The 19,533-nt window shown below is 37.7% G+C and overlaps 1 protein-coding gene across 1 annotated transcript in view; it reads left to right on the top strand.

Moving 5' to 3' along the window:
* The window catches only part of Fmn2 (formin 2), a 351,969-nt gene that overhangs the window by 260,368 nt on the left and 72,068 nt on the right, over window positions 1-19,533 (top strand). The window contains exon 15 of the mRNA XM_036202265.1: window positions 15,483-15,534. Coding sequence (XP_036058158.1) covers window positions 15,483-15,534 — 52 coding nt within the window. The remainder of the gene's footprint in view (window positions 1-15,482; window positions 15,535-19,533) is intronic.

Here is a 19,533-nt window from a genome sequence, read left to right as displayed (position 1 = left end):
TTTAAAAGCCACTTTGCAGTGAACTCAGGAATGTAAAATGATCTTATCTGAGTAAAAATTTCTTTATAGATGTGTTAATCATGAAACATTGAATCCAATAATTCCTTTTAGTGGTCTGGATGCCCTGACTCATCTGTTCCCTGATACATTGACAACTTGGGTTCAGGTTCAGTTTTTGTCTCTCTGTTTTTAGTCTGAATTTGCTCTAGGGCCTTATTCATTTTTTCTATTTCTCTTTATATTTGTTTTGGACAATCATCAGGAGGTGCTACCAAACAAGAATTATTTTAAAATAAATTCTTTCCTTGCATGTTAATACAGCACTTTGTATGCTAGAGCCCAGTGCACTGTGAAGGTTCAACTCTATGCTACATGAGAGGATTCTCCTTCCATTCAGAGCTTTTGTGGGATAAACATGTCTCCTTATGGTCAAATAGGTGGGATTGTCCTTTGCTGTTTCTGCCTTTGAGCCACCTTTGGATACATTTGAGGATTCTTGGCCTGTTCAGAATTTCTTCCTATTGGTCCATGCAGGGAAAAGTTCTAAGTGTGAGTGACAGCCCTGGGAAATGCTTCTCTATACCTCTTTGGATTCCTGCTCTTCTTTGTTTTAATAGCCTCAGAGAATTCTCCATATTTTCTATCAGATTCATTCATGCAGTAGCTTTTATTTTATTCCAGTTTGTGGGTGAAACCCTGGATATCTTGTATCTAGCAAGTCCATAATATCATCAAAAATAAAGCTCTACCTTGTTGTGATTTTAATATTGGAATATATTTATAATAATTTGTATCAGTGTATTCTTCCAGATGACGTTATTTCATTATCAAAGTGTTCCTAATCTTCTTTGCTTATTTCTGTACTTATCAGCCTTTTCCCCTACTATATAACTATGTATATTTCTCAGCATGTGTATTTACTTGTTTATAGTGCATGTTTAACCATTGAACTACTGGATCAATGTAGTGTTATTAATGATGCCATCTTTTTCATACACTTCCGCACCCTGCTCATTTCCCTATTTGTTACTAAGCCCTGAATCCACTCCACTCAAGTCCTAAGGCCTCAATTCTCCCAGCCCCAAATAATCTCTTGCCTTTAAGACAACAGCCACATAATGTGGGTCCTTTTCCTTGTTACCAGATACTGTCATTACATTATTGCACAATTATGAGCAACCATCCTCTTATCTGCAGTCTTCTGAAAAAGATTAGGGTGTCACACAGTCATTATTACTGAAGTGTGTGGATGTTCACTGTAATACATCTAAATTAAATGTTTGGAATGTTGCTCATGTGTCCTCCATGTGATATAATTAATACATAAATAATTGAATGTTTTTATGATTAAGTTTATTCAAGGCTGAGTCTGCCATGGATTTCTGAACAAATTGCCTTACTCTTATATTAGAAAGCTAAATACTTTAAAACTTTTTGTTTTTTTAGATTTGTTTGCTTTATTTTATGTCTATGTATGTGCACTACATACATGCAGCTCCTGAAAGGTTAGAAAAGGGCAGTGGATCCTCTAAAACTAGAGTTATAGGCAATTGTGAGCCACTTTATGGATGCTGAAAACTGAACTCAGGTCTTCTGTAAGAACAGTAAGTGCTCTTAACTTCTGCGCTATCTCTCCCACCCTGATTATCTCACACTGTATACTTTCTTTTCCTTCCTAACTCTTCTGCATCATGTTGAAAGCTTCTCAACTGATGAGATGCCCTTAACCCTCTACTCCTAGCAATTCAATTCATTCTCTGCCCCCCTCCTCCCAAAAAAACTAACCTTACAAGACTGTGTGAAGAGTCTCCATTCATTGGTAGCATTGTTCTGACCTTTTATATTCTTCCTGTTATAAACTTTCATATTGCATCTTCAATCTATCATTTACTGAGAGAAGAGGGTTGGAATCACTACTTGCTGTCACTCACACCCATCGTTCCCTTCAATTTTGTCTTATTTTCTTTTTCTTTTGGATATAACAGTTTTTGCTTTGTGCATTTTGAAGCCCTGATTCTGGATACATCCATAATTAGAATTAGTTTGTCTTCCTGTTGAATTCCCTCTTCAGTGTAGTGCTTGACTTTTTTTCCCCCCTGAACAAAATTTCTCCTTCTAAAGTCGAAGTCATCTAATTTTAATTCAGCCATGTCAACTTTGTTGTGATTAGTGTTCGCACAATGCCATTTTTATTCTTTGACTTTCAATCTAATCTAAGCAATGTCTGTATTTTTAAATGGGTTTCCACTCGGTAGCATGGAGCTGAAAGTTTTCAGTCAGGATTGTTAACTCCTCCCTGCCTTTCAGTTGCAGTGTTTAGACCATTAGTTTAATTAAAAATATGATTGGGTTTAATTTATCATCTTTACATCTGTCTACATTTATCCTGTATGGTGTTTTATACTTCCTTTTTATAGATTGGATATTTTTTAGTATTCCATATTTCCACTGTCAACTAATACACTATACATCTTTGTTTTGTATTTTCGGGATTGCTTTCATGTTCTGTTGTAGTTGGAGAGCTTCTCCCCAGGTTCTGGCTACTGGCCAATCAGCACTTTATTTATACAGAGTGATATCCACAGCACTTCCCCTTTTCTTTTTTGTTAAAAAAGGAGGGTTAACTTTTACATAGTAAAATTACAAATAACAAAACAATTATCAAGCAAGAATTATAGTTACAATATTAAAAAAGATATCCTATCTATCTTATATTTGTGAGTCTAAGGTTTTATATCTAACTTATCTTTTATCATAACTGAAGAAATTGTAACTATCTAGTCTTCAACCACATCAAAGACCTCAGAAGGATATAATATTACCTGAGTACCGGGAGAAGGATGCAAGCAACTTTCGGGAGTCTTGCAGGGTAGACAAAGACAGCTGGCAGCCTGGACAGTCACCTAATGTTTTTTTGTAAAGTTGGGGCATTTGTCTTCTGCCCACAGGACTAGAATCTTTCGGTCACTTCTCTCAGTGTCCTGTAGAATGTCTGGCAGTTTCCTCTGTGAAGCAGGAACCTGAAGGACCATTTTGTCAAGCAAAATTTAGTGGTCAACTTTCTATAGGTCCTGTACATCCAGTCGATCAAGCAGTCCAGGCAAGAACAGCTTCTTGTCCAAATGGCTATTTTTGTCAAGGTGAAGATAAACTCCATATGAAGTGTCTTTAATGCCCATCCTCCTCTCTGAAGTAAATTGGTGCTGCCAGGAGCAGACATGTCTTACTGTCCAGAAAGTCCAAATTTTAAAAATATTTTAAATGCCATATTCTGTAGACCTTGGAAGTGTTTGAAGATCATCTGTCTATTTGAAATATCTCTGTGTATACCTAGAAGACTGAACTAACATGGCTATGAGTATGCTTATCATAATTATTAATCTATTTTAATTATCCATTACAATTTTAAATGAGCTGTACAAACATAATACCTTAAACGAGAGTAGAAATATACACACAGTATAACAAAATTAACTTTAAGTTTGTATCAATAGACTAAAATCTATACCAATGTAAAACATTTTAAATGAGTTGTTGCTATTTAAAAGTAAGTTCATTAATCTACCCTTTCATCCTATCATATCTATATCATATCCCCTTATTGTCTTTAAAAGAGATTGCATTTATAATCAACCTGTTTTAAATAAAATATTGGTTTTTCTCTGTCCCACACCAGAGGGCTCTTCTGATTTGGGACACAAGAATCTCTTAACCTTTTCTTTTAACAATGTGCTTGGGTTTAGAGAAGGAATGAGCCAATTCCATCTCCAAAGCCAGCTGGGAATTTGGGCGTAGTTTGTCTTACTACTTCCTGCTGGAGGGGGGCGCTGTATCTTATGGGGTCATAAAGAAAATTTTAGGATTATGGAATAGTCCATGAAGGTAAACCTCAGAGCCAGTTGCCTTGAAACCATTTTGGATGTTGGATCATCTGGACCATGGTGTCATCAGAGACCTTTCAGGTGGTCTTTCTGATCAAACCTGATGTATCTTAATCTGGAAAAAATCCATAGCCTCTGGCTTTCTGTGGAAACAAAAGCAGAGACTCTTTTCCAAAGCAACATATCCTTATATCCAAATTTTGAAGTCAAGGTACCTTTAAAATTTACATATTTGTTTAACTCAACAGCTTTTACAATCAGATCTTTTTTTGTAGTTAAAAATCCCAAAGACAAGACAAACCAGATTCTCTGTGTAATATCCTTCTTTGTAAGACTGAAACACCACTGTGGCTGCTGGCTCCACCCACCTCAGCTTCCTAACATGGTGGTGGTACAGTTTACCACCAGCTCTGGGTCTGGAGCTATGTGTACCATCAACTATCAGAAGCAGTTCTATCAAAGCAGCACATAGCCCAGAAACCCTTTTTTTGTTGTTTTTTTTGTTTGTTTGTTTTGTTTGTTTTTTTGTTTTTGTTTTTGTTTTTAACTCGCAAAGGGTAAATCCACCACTCAGCAGAGTAAAGTGTCGCTTGTAGATTCCTCATGCCTGACACACTGTAGGTCAGACGCACACGCCAGGAACCTGCCGCTAACTTGAGAAGGACAACTAGGAAGCTGTTTTTAGTTCCGTTTTAGAATCTTGTTTCTTAGGTTTTAGGTGGAAATTCTTGCCAACACGTTGGGCGCCATTTGTAGTTGGAGAGCTTCTCTCCAGGTTCCACCAAGCTCCTGCAGTCCCATAACCCATGTATAAAATAATCATACAGACATTTATATTATTTAAACTGCTTGGCCATTAGCTCAGGCCTACCATTGTCTAGCTCTTATTCTTAAATTAACCCATTTCTGTTAGTCTATACTTTGCCACATGGCTTGTGGCTTACTGGTGTCTTTACATGTTGCTTCTCATGGCAGCGGCTGGCAGTGTCTCCTCCCAGCCTTCCTGTTCCCAGCCTTCTCCTCTTCCTTGTCCCGCCTACCCTATCCTTCCTGTCTGGCTACTGGCCAATCAGCACTTTATTTATACAGAGTGATATCAGCATTCTGTCCCACTTAATTAATCACTGTCTCCAAATACAGGCATACCAATCTTCATTGGTATAAAAACCTTACATGACAGTCTTCTATTTCTTCTGTAATTCTTGATATTGGCATGTTTTTAGTTCTAGATGTGTTAAAACAAAGTAATATCTTATTCCTAATTTTTAGTCAGTTCTTTAGTGGAAGCATACTTCATACTCATGCTCATAAATAGCACTTTCCCATTCTTTTCATTTGTTTATATAGAACTAAGGTTTCATTTCCTTTAACACTTCCCAGTGTGTACATTTCCAGGTGCAAAATTGTTCTAGCCTCTGAATGCTTGTAAAATTTTACTTAGATTCTATTTTTGAACAGTTGTGCTAGGCAGCTTTCTATCAATGTGACAGAAGTCCTGAAGTGACCCATTTAAACCGAGGGATGCTCTATTTTGATTAATGGCTTCTGCGGTTTCTTTTCAAGGTCACATTGGCCCTGTTCTTTGGGATTGTTTGGCAGAAGAAGCTGGTGTGCCTTCTGCATTTGAGAGGCAAAAGAAAAAGAGGAGGAAAGATTTTTGTCCTGATAATTCCTTCCTGGACAAAGCCCAGTGACCCCATCTCCCTCTAGTAGGCAGGCCCACCTCATAAAAGTGCTACTGTCTATAAGGAGCATGACTGTTTGGGAACCAAGCCTTTAAGAAATCCTTAAAGTCATAGCTACATATTGTGTGTGTTTGTGTGTGTGTGTGTGTGTGTGTGTGTGTGTGTGTGTGTGTGTGTGTGTGTTTCTACACACAATTTAATAATTGATTCTTTTATCCTTTCAGTTTCTGATAAGAAATCTTTATTAGTTTTCTGATGCTGCTGTGACATATGACCACAAATCTGATGGCTTAACAATATTCAGATATGCAAAATAGAGTGGAAGTTGGTGGTGGTATTGGCAGGACTGTGTTTTTGCTATAGACTATAAAATACAATCCATTTGTTTGCCTTATGCAAATTCAAAGAATATTTGGCTTTGTTTGGTATCATTTAAATATGATGCATGATTCAGCCTGATGCCTTTTCAGGCCTCTTATCAAAACTTGCTTAGGCAAATCAAGAGTAAACATCATAGTGAATGTACTACCTTGATATTTTACCTGCTGGAGACTCCCTTGACTACTCTCTACCTGGTCTCTCCTGGTCTCTCCAGTCGTCAGACTCCCACTTTGACCTTGAAGGACCTTTGGGGTGAGTCTTCCTTAGAGGGTCTTTGCTTGGATTTGTGGTATTCCCCTGTAGACACATGCCACTTAATACTTAGCAAAATCAGAGAGAACTTGGGAGTGATTTCTTTTTCTGCTTTTATGAAAAGTTTATTTCCTCTCTGGACCTCTACACCTTGAATTTCAGCTGCTTCCACCTTCCTAGAGTCCCATCTGTATTTTCTCAACTCCCCCAAGATGATTAGCTTCTGTGAGCTGCTCTTGCAAGGGTCCCTATTCTGGAAACTGACCTTAGAAAGCAATGTAGAGAGATGGAAGACTGAGGAGTTCCTAGCCCTGTGCTCCTATGCTCTAGTGGATGCAAACTGCTATTTCATGCATTTTATCCTCTTTCCCAGTTGATTAGAACCAGACAAAGCTGTCCCCAGTGAACTCTGGAAGTGCATGACTCCTTCAAAAGTGCATCTTCCTGCTTTAGACACAGATCTATGTCTTTCACTCTGTTTGTGCACACTGCAACCCTTACACCAAACAAGGCACTTTTGGCAACTATTCCTATCATACTTCCTACCTTCTCTCATTAGGCTCTTCTTCTTCTTCTTCTTCTTCTTCTTCTTCTTCTTCTTCTTCTTCTTCTTCTTCTTCTTCTTCTTCTTCTTCTCCTCCTCCTCCTCCTCCTCCTCCTCCTCCTCCTCCTCCTCCTTCTTCTTTTTGGTTTTTTTGAGACAGGGTTTCTCTGTGTAGCTTTGTAGACCAGGCTGGCCTCGAACTCACAGAGATCCACCTGCCTCTGCCTCCTGAGTGCTGGGATTAAAGGCATGTGCCACCGCCACCAGTAAGCTTTCCTTCTTAACACTTTGAGTGGTTGCTTCAGAGCCTTCTGTTTCTTACCATTTTCTGCCTACACTTTCCAACCTCTACATCTTCTTTTGCCTAGGACCTCCTCCTCATTGTATTCCAAACTCAGTTGCCTTTGTTTCCTGCTCATTGGTGTTTATATCAGTAGGCGAATGAGACTCTCATTTGGCTGTGCTCATGAGAAATTGGACAGTGTTACAATGTTGGAGCCCATTGGCGCAAATTTGAAACCTGCCTCTTTCATGTAATATTTATTTCTAATACCTTGAGTGACATTTTCACCTTTAATCCCAAGACTGTAAGCTGTACTAAAGTTCCTTTCACATTGGGTTTTATCACTGTAGGTTTTTTATATATAAAATTAGCTTAATAATATGCATGTGGGCTGTAATAATCCAATATAGCTATTGTTGTCCATTATGTGACCATAATTTCTCTCCCCATTGATCATTTTCTTGTTGCAAAAGACTATACAAATATGCCACATGAGCCCCAACACATGAGCCCCCAAATACAATAGATGCTCAAATATTTGTTGAAATATTGGAATGTTCATTTATGTGACTTTGATTTCTAGAATTGAAATGCCCTCATCTTCCAACATTGTTTTGGCAAGTATTATTAGGAAGAAAAGAAAACACATTGAAGGAGCTTTTATGCTTTTCAGATTTTTATTTCCAGCTGTTTTATATTTTGATGTTTCAGATTCATCAGTCAGACTTAGTGGATATTGCTTTTAATATTGAAAGCTCAGCCTTAAGATACATATGTTTGCAGTTTTAGCACATGACTTGTAATGACTTGGGTTCTACCTGAAGGGTACCAATTTAAAGTCAGCCTGGTATCAGTGCATATTCCTGACTGCTTCAGTAGCATAGTTATTTCTCAGCAAAGGAAGAGAAAAGAGTAGCCCTGGGTGTGTCTTTAATTTTATACTCCATTAGTGGACGCTGAGCAGAGAGGTCCAAAGCTTATAGATGGAGTCACATATCCATTGACAGAGTGTTCAGCATGTGTGTGCATTGAATATTTTCCCAAGCCTTTCCACTTTGGTTTTTTTTTTTTAATTAAATTTGGAAAGCAATTTCACAAAGAAGCTTTCAGATGAGTATATATCAGGATGGGTTTTGCTAAAAGTCACAAATATCAAATTTTTGAAGTACATGTGGTTTTTAATTATGTTTCTTGTGTTTTAACAACAAACATTAACATATTATGTATATATATGTACATATATATATATTATATATGAACAAAATGGTACATATTTTTATATGCAAAGCTGAAATGCCCTCAGTACTAACAGGTAGCTATGAATTGCTGTAAAGGCCAAATTTAATGCAGTATTTACCAGATACAGGCTTTCCTTCTCTCAAGCTATTCTACAGCAACTGTCTTATTGTCCCAAGCACTTCAGCAGCATCAAAGCAGGGAGTGCAGTGAGGTGAGACTTGGCTCCTTCTTCTGCAGCCAAAGGAAAGATACTCACAGAATCTTCCTGTCTCACATGTCTATCCTTCCCAAATTTGCTTGAATTTTAGTACGTTGTCAAAAGGAGGAGTGTCTTAAAAGTCACAAAACTAAAAGCAATATATTTGCGGTTAAATGACAACCTCAGATGACTCAGAGGAAAGGCAGTACATCTGTCTAAAGGAATAAGCCATACTGGCTGCACTTAAAAGCAACCCAAATGCACATTCATAGCTAATTATAAACAAAAACTAGTTAACACTTTAAATAAAAGGGAAAATAGCACAAAGATTTAAAGCCTAGACAAGTAGATGAAAGGGCCCTGAGTCGCCTTCCATCTGATATTACTCAGAGGCAACTCTGTCTCCAATTACCTGGGAATATGTGGTATTCCCTCACGAAAGCTGGAGAGCAGAAAGGGCGTCCGTTCAGTGCCTCTGCTTACTCATAGTCGTTTGGAACAAGGTCAGCAGAAATAGCTCACATTGCCAAAGAGTCTGGAGCCAGACAGAGACCGGAGGCACAAATCACTGGGGCAGAAGACTAACATAGTAGGGCAGCAACCACCAGGAATAATTTGTGGGGCCAGAGGTTCAGTGTAAGAAGCATCAGTGGTGCCTGAGTAGAAGTCATCAGGAGTGCTGGTTTTAACTACTCTCATGCTCAGTGGCTCAAATCCATCCAAGCCAGTGACCCCTTTGGTAGACTCAAAACTAAAAAGATACTCTAAAGTAAGTGAGCACAAATAAAAGTAAGTAAATGATGAACACTGCCTTCTAAGAAATTTAATGCTATTTTTGTTTGTTTGTTTGTTGTGGTCCCAACCAAGGGCTTTTTTTGCCCCAAAAGACAGATCTCTACTATTTAAATTTAAAGGCTAAAGAGTAACAACTACAATGTTAGGTTTAATATTTAAGGCTCAGCTCTGCTCTGAGGATTAGCAGTTGACTGACCAACTTTCCTACCATGATTTCTCCGTATAGTTGTAGGTCTATTAAAATAGTAGTTGTTGGTATTCTCTGGAGATTATCTATCCAAACCATGTTCTTCTTTGCCATTTGTCTTATACTCAATCATTATGTTTCTTGCTCCCAGGTCAGTATTGAATTGTCTTGTCACTCCCCTACCAAGCCTGTTTTAGGTGTGAATCTTCTCTAGACATTTTCTTGCTGATGTTTCTCATGCACCAGAACGTGAATGGTTGCCTGTGGTATACTCAGAATAACATATCTTGTTTGGAGGAGGATTGAAATTTTTATTTATTTTTTAAAAAAATAAATTCTCACTTTGGAGTTCTGGTTAGGGTTAGGGTTAGGGTTAGGGTTAGGGTTAGGGTTCTGGTTGCCCTGGAACTCACTATGTAGACCAGGCTAGCCTTGATCTCACAGAAATCCACCTTCCTCTGCCTCTGTACTGCTGGGATTAAAAGTGTCTGCCACCATACACAGCAAAATTTAAAGAAATCATTTTATATTTGAGATTTTGGCATGTTCTCCCTAAATTCACTAAAAGCACTGTTCCTTGGAGCAACTTTATTTGCTGTTATTCCTTTTCAAAAATAATAAAAACAAATCTAAAAAGCTATTAAGTCCAGCTTTTATAACAGGAATTGAGTATTCTCTTAGTTCTGTTGCAATAACAATAGAGTTGGGTACAAAAAGAGCTGGTATTTAGTCGCAGCTTCTAAGAAAGCCACATGGGGATCCCCTGAGCCTTGGGGAAAGGGACAAGAAAAGAAGAAAGGAGAAGAAAATCCTTACTATACATGGAAGGTAAGTGGGTAGTAGAAGAAATGTTCCTGAAAATGTTTTAAGGTCATTCCAAGATTTTGTAAAGGTCTTGGGACACCATTTTTTTCCACATTGCTGGAAAAGTAGTCTTATTTTAGCTTAGTGTCCATTTAATTCTTCATATCATTTTACATAGAAAAATTAAAATATAAATCTTGTGTATTTTCGACAATCTGAAAATACTACACCTCATCCTTTCTGAATTAATAATGATGTGAAAATAAAAGGAAGGAACTAACGGTATCACTCCAAGTCCCCGCTGATCAATACAGTATCTTATTGAAATATGAACCAACTCAATGAAAAAGTAATGTCTTTCCAGTCTCATGAAGAAAGATTTTGCTATAACAGTGGGGGGTAACAGTTATTAAAATCTATCACAGTCTAGTGGACAAACTAGAATTCAAACCAGGTTTGTCTGAACTAAATGATACTCAAGACCCAAACACTGGTATTAAAGGAGTCTGGAGGCTGAAGGGTAAGGACACTGGATAGGGTGTGTGCAACTTCTCTGGTAGCAAATGTGCAAGTAGCTTCTCTTGGAGACGTGATTCAGAGGGAGGGAGAATGTTCATCATGATTGTGTCCATTAAGAGTTATTCACTTCTGTCCAACATGGCCAAGGACACTGCTGGGAAGGCTGTAGCACAGGAAACCCAGCAATTCATTGACATCTTAAAGCTCACTGCAAATCCACCCCACCCAGCCTTGCAACCAACCGTTTGTCAATTTTAAGTGTTCCCTTGACTTCCCTATACAAACTTGGCTTAGAATCATGGTGAGGTTTGTTTGTTTATGGTGTTAGTTATCAAGACCATGGATTTATGTATCCTAGGCAAGTACTAGACCATAGAGATATAGTCCCTAGTCAGTAATCATGTCTAGAGGTGACCAGAAGGCTGCCACATCATTGTGTGTCAAAAAAGAAGTGAGCTATTTCCTCTGAAGAGGAGGGGGATGAAATCTTACATGAATTCTGAAATGTAAATATTGTCCTTCCCTTCTTTTATGTGATTACTTGAGCATACTTTAATCATAATCTTTTGTTGATAACTGATTGTACATACATAGGAAATTACTTCGCAAAAGAACCCGAGCTTTCAAAACTTTTTACATAATCATGTGCACCATTAGAAATGGCCTACAAATAATTTGTTTTCTTTTTCTTACTTTCTTTCTTACTTACTTACTTACTTACTGAGTGTGTGTGTGTGTGTGTGTGTGTGTGTGTGTGTGTGTGTGTGAGAGAGGGTCAAGGAACAATTTAGCATAGTCTCTTATTTCCTTCCATCCTTCCATGGCTCCTGGTGATCAAACTCAAGTCACCAGGTTTGTATAGTTAAGCATCTCCAGCCACTGAGCCATCTCACCAATCTGCCAGAGCTATATATTCCAGAAAAAAAATTCAGGAAATTTAAATATCCTTAGAACATGTGTGTGGTACATGTAGAAAGTTATCTTAATTTCTCTGTCACCTTTAGTGACATAATGAGTGTCTCTGCAGATGCAGCTGAGATTTTGATGATGGTGCACAAATAGCTTGTTCCCCGCCCTTGGTGAAGGCAGATTTTCACTGGTTACAGTGACATGTGACTTCAGTTTTTTTGATTCATCTTTACCCAAGCAGCCACAGCCTGCTGTATCATTGAGTTGGCATCAAAATTTATGTTCATGTCACAGTGAAACTTGTAATTTTGTACAATTAAAATGCTCTGTTCATTAAGTGACCCCCTAAAGGGAACTCTGACAGTAGAGCATTGATCGTGTTTTTGTGCAAAGCATCATGCTAGATCATGTATGCACCCCAACTTTAAAAGCATTTTGTGGCATTGAACAAAGACCTGACAGATACTGGGCAAGTGCCCTACCATTCAGCTCCATCTCCAACCCTTGGGTTTAAGACAACGTTTCTCTGTGTATTTCAGACTGCCTGGAAGTTTGATCCCCCAACCCCGACTCTACCTCCTATGTTCTGGGATAACAGATCTATGCCACCATGCCTCTATCTCAGAATATATATATATTTTTTCAGATTACAATACAAAAGGAAATCTGCCCTGCTCCTTGAATTGTTGACTCTACATTGAGAGTTGAAATTTGGCCTTTAATATGCTTTCTTTGATCTCTAATTTGACTGTTTATCAAAGCTGATTAGAGTTTCAATATACAAATCCCTGTAGCTTGAAAATCAGGCAAAAGTAATGGATAGTAGAGAAGTCCCAAGCATCGCCTGTTATTCTAATTTGACTTTATTATTGTAGCATGGTTATTAGGTTTGGTAAGGAGATCTGTTTTTATGTTTTATTTCTTTGGTATGGATCAATCTCCTGCCACATTGGATTAAAGTGGTTTGGGTTTTTTTTTTTTTTTTAAAGCCAACTTTCTCAGGCACTGAAACAAGAGCTGTGTTGGTACACATCAAAAGGAATTATTACTGTGAACTAGCAGGACTCACTTTATTCCCTTTTACCATGATTTAAGGGCATACGTTTTTGAAAAGCTGCAAGGATATATTTTCTGTATTCTGTATGAGGTCAACATTATAAAACAGTGGTTGGTTCACTTCAAGATTTTTCAGATCTTCAATTCTAAAACTTAAGAAAGACATTTACATCACATATAATGGTCATTATAGACATTGTGCTAAATAATTTGCATATGTTGACAAGTGAATCTGATTGCCAAAAGTCATGTGGCTCACATTAATCTTATGGGAATTGAAGATAGCTCTTGGAAGTATCAGCTTCATGTACTTTTAGTTTCATAAATGATTTACTTGGATCTTCTAAAATAGTCCAGAAATTATTTCCATCAATTCTTTTAATCTGTGTATTTTTCAAGAAAACAAGCAAGCAAAAAAAAAAAAAAAAAAAAAGTCCTTTGTCAAAGTAGCGTTCATTCAGGCTGCTTTTGTTATTTCTCCTTGAAGGCACATTATGTAATTCCAGAATTGTTTTTGGAAGCTAACCCTGTTTTCTTTTAGGTACCCTCAAACTGGTTTTTATGAAAGTATGTTCATACCAGAGCCTTTTTAAAGTAGAGTATCTAATGTGCACCCCTGGCTTGAATGTGGCTAATGACAGACCTGTAAACTCATGTAAACAATATGAAGTACAAAAAGGGAAAGGAAAGCCAGGGAAAAAAATCTTGTAGCTGGCTCAAATGATCCCTCTTAAATTTGGACATCCACTGGAGAGAGTGTCAGCCTGACACTGTGTCAGGACACTAGAGATGCTGTACAGACCTTCAGTCAGAACAGTCGTGAAAATTGTAAAACTTTAATGAACCCAAGCTGCGCTATTGTGTTTTAAGTAGTGAGAGAGACACTTTAACAGTTCCCAAAGGATCATGGGTTTTATTTTGTCAGCATTGCCAATTTTTTTTCCTTCTGCATCATTTTGCCTTCTGATTTCTCCAAGTGGCCCCAAATATTACACGATGGGAAAGGATTATAAATAGACAATTTCTTCATTTACTATTTAGAGTATTTTTTATTTATCTTGTGCATGTCTGTTTTTGCGGGAGAGGCATTATGAAGACAGTGTAGGTGTGGTAATGATTTTTCTGTATTGTTCTCTAGCTTGGTAGTTTTTCTAGCTGTGGGTGGGTAATCACCATGAAATTGTTAATTTGTGAAGTCATAACTAATCTTTTACATTCTTTAGAATAGACTGAAAATAATGAGTGCAATAACAGTGTCTCTGAAACATTTATGTCAAATATATATGCACAAAGAAGAAGAGGGGAGAGTTGTAGAGTATTTCCTTAACTTCCTGGAATGCTTGCTTCTTAAAGAATGTGAAAGTTGCTGTCATATGTTTTGGTTAATGGAGTTACTATCTGATTTTTAAATAGTTTGAAATCTTCATCCCTGTCCTAAATCTGATCTGTGAGTTCATGTCAGGCATCTTTATTTGGGGGGGGGGGGATAGAGCAAATAAACCTGAGTTTGAAGCTTAGTGATAGAGTGTTTGTCTAGCACAGGATTGGTTCTGGATTGGGTCCCCAGCTCCAAAAAAAAAAAAAAAAATTAAAGCAGATAAATGGGTGCATAACAATGTCCCCCTTTTAGAGCAGACCATAATCAGTCACTTGAGATCTGTTCCAAAGAGCATGGTTACAAAGTGTTTTAAATGTACATCGCCTTCATTTGTTTACATTTCCATCTTGATGCTTGTACCTGTTCCTGAGAGAATTATTTTCAACAAACTTGTTGGTATTTAGACCCTGGTATATTCAATGTAACTATGAAAGTATGTTTCCATTCCTTAGGTTACTATGTCAGGGGCAAATAAATTATTCATAACCTAAAAAGTTTGAGTGCTGATGTAAAAATCTTATATGCCCATATAGTAGTGTCAATTTATTCCAATTTAATAATATTTCTGGCATATCAGTGACATTAATAGGGTTAAGATAATATATAGCTGGAGAACATTAGAATTCATAGCTAATCAACTCCATGTTGTTTATATTGTACACTCTCTGAAATGGTAGAGCCCTGTACCGATGCAGAAAAGGCATTTGACAAAATCCAACACCCCTTCATGATAAAGGTCTTGGAGCGATCAGGAATACAGGGAACATACCTAAACATAATAAAAGCAATTTACAGCAAGCCAACAGCCAACATCAAATGAAATGGAGAGAAACTCAAAGCAATACCACTAAAAGCAGGAACAAGGCAAGGCTGTCCCCTCTCCCCCTACTTATTCAATATAGTACTTTAAGTTCTAGCCAGAGCTATAAGACAACATAAAGAGATTAAGGGGATACACATTGGAAAGGAAGAAGTCAAGCTCTCCCTATTTGCAGATGACATGTTAATATACATGAGTGACCCCAAAAATTCAACCAAGGAACTGATACAGCTAATAAAAACCTTCAGCAACATTGCAGGATACAAGATCAACTCAAAAAAATCAGAAGCCATTCTATATACAGTAGACAAACAGGCTGAGAAGGAAATCAGAGATACATCACCCTTTACAATAGCCACAAATGTTATAAAATACCTTGAGGTTACTCTAATTAAGCATGTGAATGACCTATATGACAAGAACTTTAAGTCCCTGAAAAAAGAAATTGAAGAAGATGTCAGAAAATGGAAAGATCTCCCATGCTCATGGATAGGCAGGATTAACATAGTAAAAATGGCGATCTTATCATGTCTTTTTCTTGCATTTTCAGCTAAAATTGACCAAGAGTCACAAGAGACTGCTCTGACAGAGACTCATAAATGGTAAGGCATCATTTTCCTTTAATATAATATTTATTCTCAAAATTGCCTTATGGAAGTTCTTTGTTTGTTTTAACCCTAGGAACTGGTTATTGGTCATGGGGTTTTGTTTTGTTATTTTTAAGTATAAAATTGGAATCTTATGCAAGAGTGTGCTTTAGGTCCACAGTGAATTTCTGAAGTCACTCTGACACATAATTCTGTTATGTAGCCAGTTGTAATGAACAGCTTTGCCTCTTTCCAGTGGGATTAAGCAGTAAGGAAATGCAAGGTTCTACAAGAAATGAAGAAACTGGATTTTGTTTTGTTTGTACTTATTTTTTATTAGCATAAAAATAATGGGTCTTATTGTGACATAATCATAAATACATATCATTGTATTTTGCTCGTATTTGCTCCTTAGTATCCTCTTCATCCCTCTTATTTTACTTTGCTATATGTAGCAATTTTGGTTGGTAATACTTTTACTTTCTAAGTGTGAAATACACCATTCCATGATTTCCTGGCTTTTATGATTTGTTTCGAGCAGTATGAAGTCATTCTCATGTGTTTGTCTTTCTGAATTGACACTTATCTAGTACAACTTTCCTTTCCTTTCTTTCTTTTGTACTTTGGGCATCTTGAATGTAATGTGTCATAGAGCAGTTCTATCATGTCATCCTTTCCATTGTGATTCTCAAACCTTCTTGTGATTGGATTCCCATTTCTTTCCCTAAATTTGGAGCATTTTCTGCTCCCATGTCACTGAATAGATTCTCGATGACTTTAGTGTTTATCTCAGCTCTTACTTTTACTCCATTGTAAATTTTGAGTCTTGATCAGATTCCCAGGTTCTTGAAGTTGTGATCATAGCCATTGACTTTTTTTCATGATGTTTGATGTCATATTTCTTCAATCTTGTTTTCCTTCCTTGATGTTCTTTCTTCTGATTGGTTGAATCTATTATTTAATCATACAGTGTTTTATTTCCAGCATTGCTTTCTATTATTATTATTATTATTATTATTAATCTTAGTTTTCTTGATGATATTCTTTTTGGCATTGTAAACTTTTCATCCATCCTACTGGCTTTCTATTTTTGGCTTTTCTCTCCAGGTCTTGGATTGATTATATTTGCTTTATCCATTCATTTCTTTGTGATTTCTTTGAGGTCATCCATCAGTTTTATGTACACCATTTTTAAATCATTTTATCCCCTTCAGATTTTTAATTTATTAGATGATATGTTACAATATTTTAGTCATACTTCCTTGCTATTTCATGTTTGGGTTGCATTTTGTGCCTTTCTATTTGCATATCTCTTCCAGTGTCATTTGAGGAATCCTTTTACTGACTAGCCTTGTCTCTGGGGCTCAGTTTTCAGCACAGGTAAAGAGAAAGCACACTGCTTTTCAGTGAGGCTTCTGTTTCCCTCCCCCTGCTGCAAAGCATGGGTCTGGAAACTTTGCTCACGTCTCCTCCTCTTGCTCTTGTTCTTCTATCCCTGAGCATTTTCCTGCTCTCCTGTGTCTCCCTTTTGGGATTTCCAAAGGTCTCCCTCTCTTTCTGTCTTTTAAATGTAGTATTTTTTTTCCTTATCCTGATATTTCTTCTTTTCCCTGAACCATGGTGGTTGCTTCTAATCCACCATTTTACTCAGAAGTCCTCAGGAACTTGTTTCAGGAGTATCAGTTGGAAGGTTTAGTGATAGAAAACTTCCATTTCAGTATACAAAATAATCCCACAGAAGAATCCATGAGCTTCCTTAGGTGAGCTGTGATTCTAGAATGAGGATTTGTAATCAGGGACATGGTTCAAAAAATACCTCAGGCATCTCCATCTCTCACTAGTTCTTCCTCTCTGCTGTTAATACTTCTCTAGGGAAAACCTTTTTTCTATAAAACATTGGCTAATAACAAAGAGAAAGAAAAAGAAAACATATCTCCAGAAAGTGAAGGCAGGAAGGAGAGAGGGAAGAAGAGATATGGGTGTGTGTGTGTGGGGGGGGGGTCATGGAACCAAGGGACAGCGGAGGAGAAAGTGACTTAGAAAACCAGTTCACATGCTTATGCTTATAAAAGCTAGCATGTTGAAAATTAACCCAGTGAATCCAGGGGAGCTGATGTTGCAGTCTTGATTCTGAAAGTAGTCTGGAGATAGCATTCCTTCCTACTTGAGCTCCTCAGCCTAAGGACTTCAACTGACAGGCTGGGACCCAGCTGTGTTGTAAAGGAAATTTGCTGTCCTTAAAGGCTATCAATGGGAGTGTTAACTGCATCTCAAAGCTGACTTCACAACAAGCAGACTGGTGTCTCAACCCTGACTAGACATCATAACCCACCCAAGGAAACACTACAGCCAACGATCACACTCAAAAGGGAGAAAGAAGCTTATTGAATACATTCTGTTATTAGGCAAATTCCTAATAGTCTCTGCACTGATACCGCATTCAGTAGATCTTGACTTGGTATTAAATACTGTGCTAGGCAAACTGATAAAAGAATTGGCAAGTCCTAAGAAAGCAAAATCTGAAGTCAAGACATAAATCATAACAAACACAAATTCAATGAATTGAAAACACTAATGATAAAATGTTTAGTACAACAGCCATTTTACTGTTTAGAAATGAAAATACGTAATGGGTTATCTGAAGCATTTGACATTTCCCCAAAAATGTATCTTATACCATTTCTCCAGCAATTCTATGTAGTCTGGGCATTGATCAATAGTAACTCTGTGAGGAAAGACAGCATAACTCTTTTAAGGGCCTCTGCTTTTGAACCAGGCCTCTCACATGTCATACCTCTATACCTTAAGCTAGTATTAAAACCATCAGCTAAACCGTATTTACTTTGCTAAAGAGAATTAAATAACATGATCTCTGGTGGATGTTTTAGTACTTGGTAAATCATTCATAGATGTTAGCTAACTGTGTTATTGTTGTATAATTACCATTATCATAGATTAAAAACTATAAGGCCATAGGGTTGGAGAGATGAGTCAGTTAGTAAGGTGCCTGCTTCACAAACGTGTCTGAGTCCAGCCTGATAGCTCCCATGTAGAAAGGTGATCATGGCAGAGCACAACTATAATTCCTATGCTGGAAATGCATAGACAGCAGGACCCCTGGGGCTTAGAGGCCAGCTTGTGCTGTAAATGTGTGATTACAGATTCTGCAGGAGACCCTGTTTCAAAAACTGACATAGAAAATTCTAGAGAAAGATACCCCAATGTTAACCACTGGCTTTCAGACAGACAGACAGACAGACAGACAGACAGACACACACACACACACACACACACACACCACACACACCTTGATGGTAGAAAGAGACCATGAAGCGGAAACCATGAGATTGTACACCTTGGATTCTTCTTGCAAGTGTCATTCTGGGAGAAATGAGCCACTGTCTTCTTCCTGCTGCTCTGCCTAAGAGAACTGGCTGTATTTGGAATAGAACTGGGAGAATTCCAAATCTAAAGACTTTGTCAATAAAGAAAAAAAAATGGAGGTTTTGGCAGGAAAAAACCGAAGAGCATTTTTATATCCCGTGATGCCGCATAACAGATGACCAAGCTTGATCAAAGTATCAGAAGTTTAACGGAAAGAAAGAATGAGAGATGGAGACATCTAAGAAGTATCCGTCTTGAATCACAATTGATACTAGAAGTTTAGAAGCCTGTACGTGCTCTGCTGTGAACCTCAGCCCAGGACAGAACAGACAGAAACCTTCTCCAGTCTGTACTGGGATCCCTCCCTGCATGTTGCAAGCCATTTAACCTCTGACCAACATCTGGCTGAACAATCCTGACTCTGAGAACTCCCAGGATGCCAGAGTTAAAAATAAAATCTCACAACATTTACTCTCCATGACCGGTGTTTGCAGCATCAAGAAAGCTCCTGCTTCTGTAAGCATTGCATGTAAGTTGGGAGAAATGCTTCTGCCTGGTGTGCTGAGAACGCCACTCACTCACGTTGACGCGTTCTTCTCGGGCTTAGGGGGGAATGGTCAGTTTTCACCC

Source organism: Onychomys torridus, chromosome 11, assembly GCF_903995425.1.
Source record: "Onychomys torridus chromosome 11, mOncTor1.1, whole genome shotgun sequence".
Classification (NCBI taxonomy): domain Eukaryota; kingdom Metazoa; phylum Chordata; class Mammalia; order Rodentia; family Cricetidae; genus Onychomys; species Onychomys torridus.
Note: the sequence above shows the minus strand (reverse complement) of the source record. Positions and strands in the feature narration are given on the sequence as shown.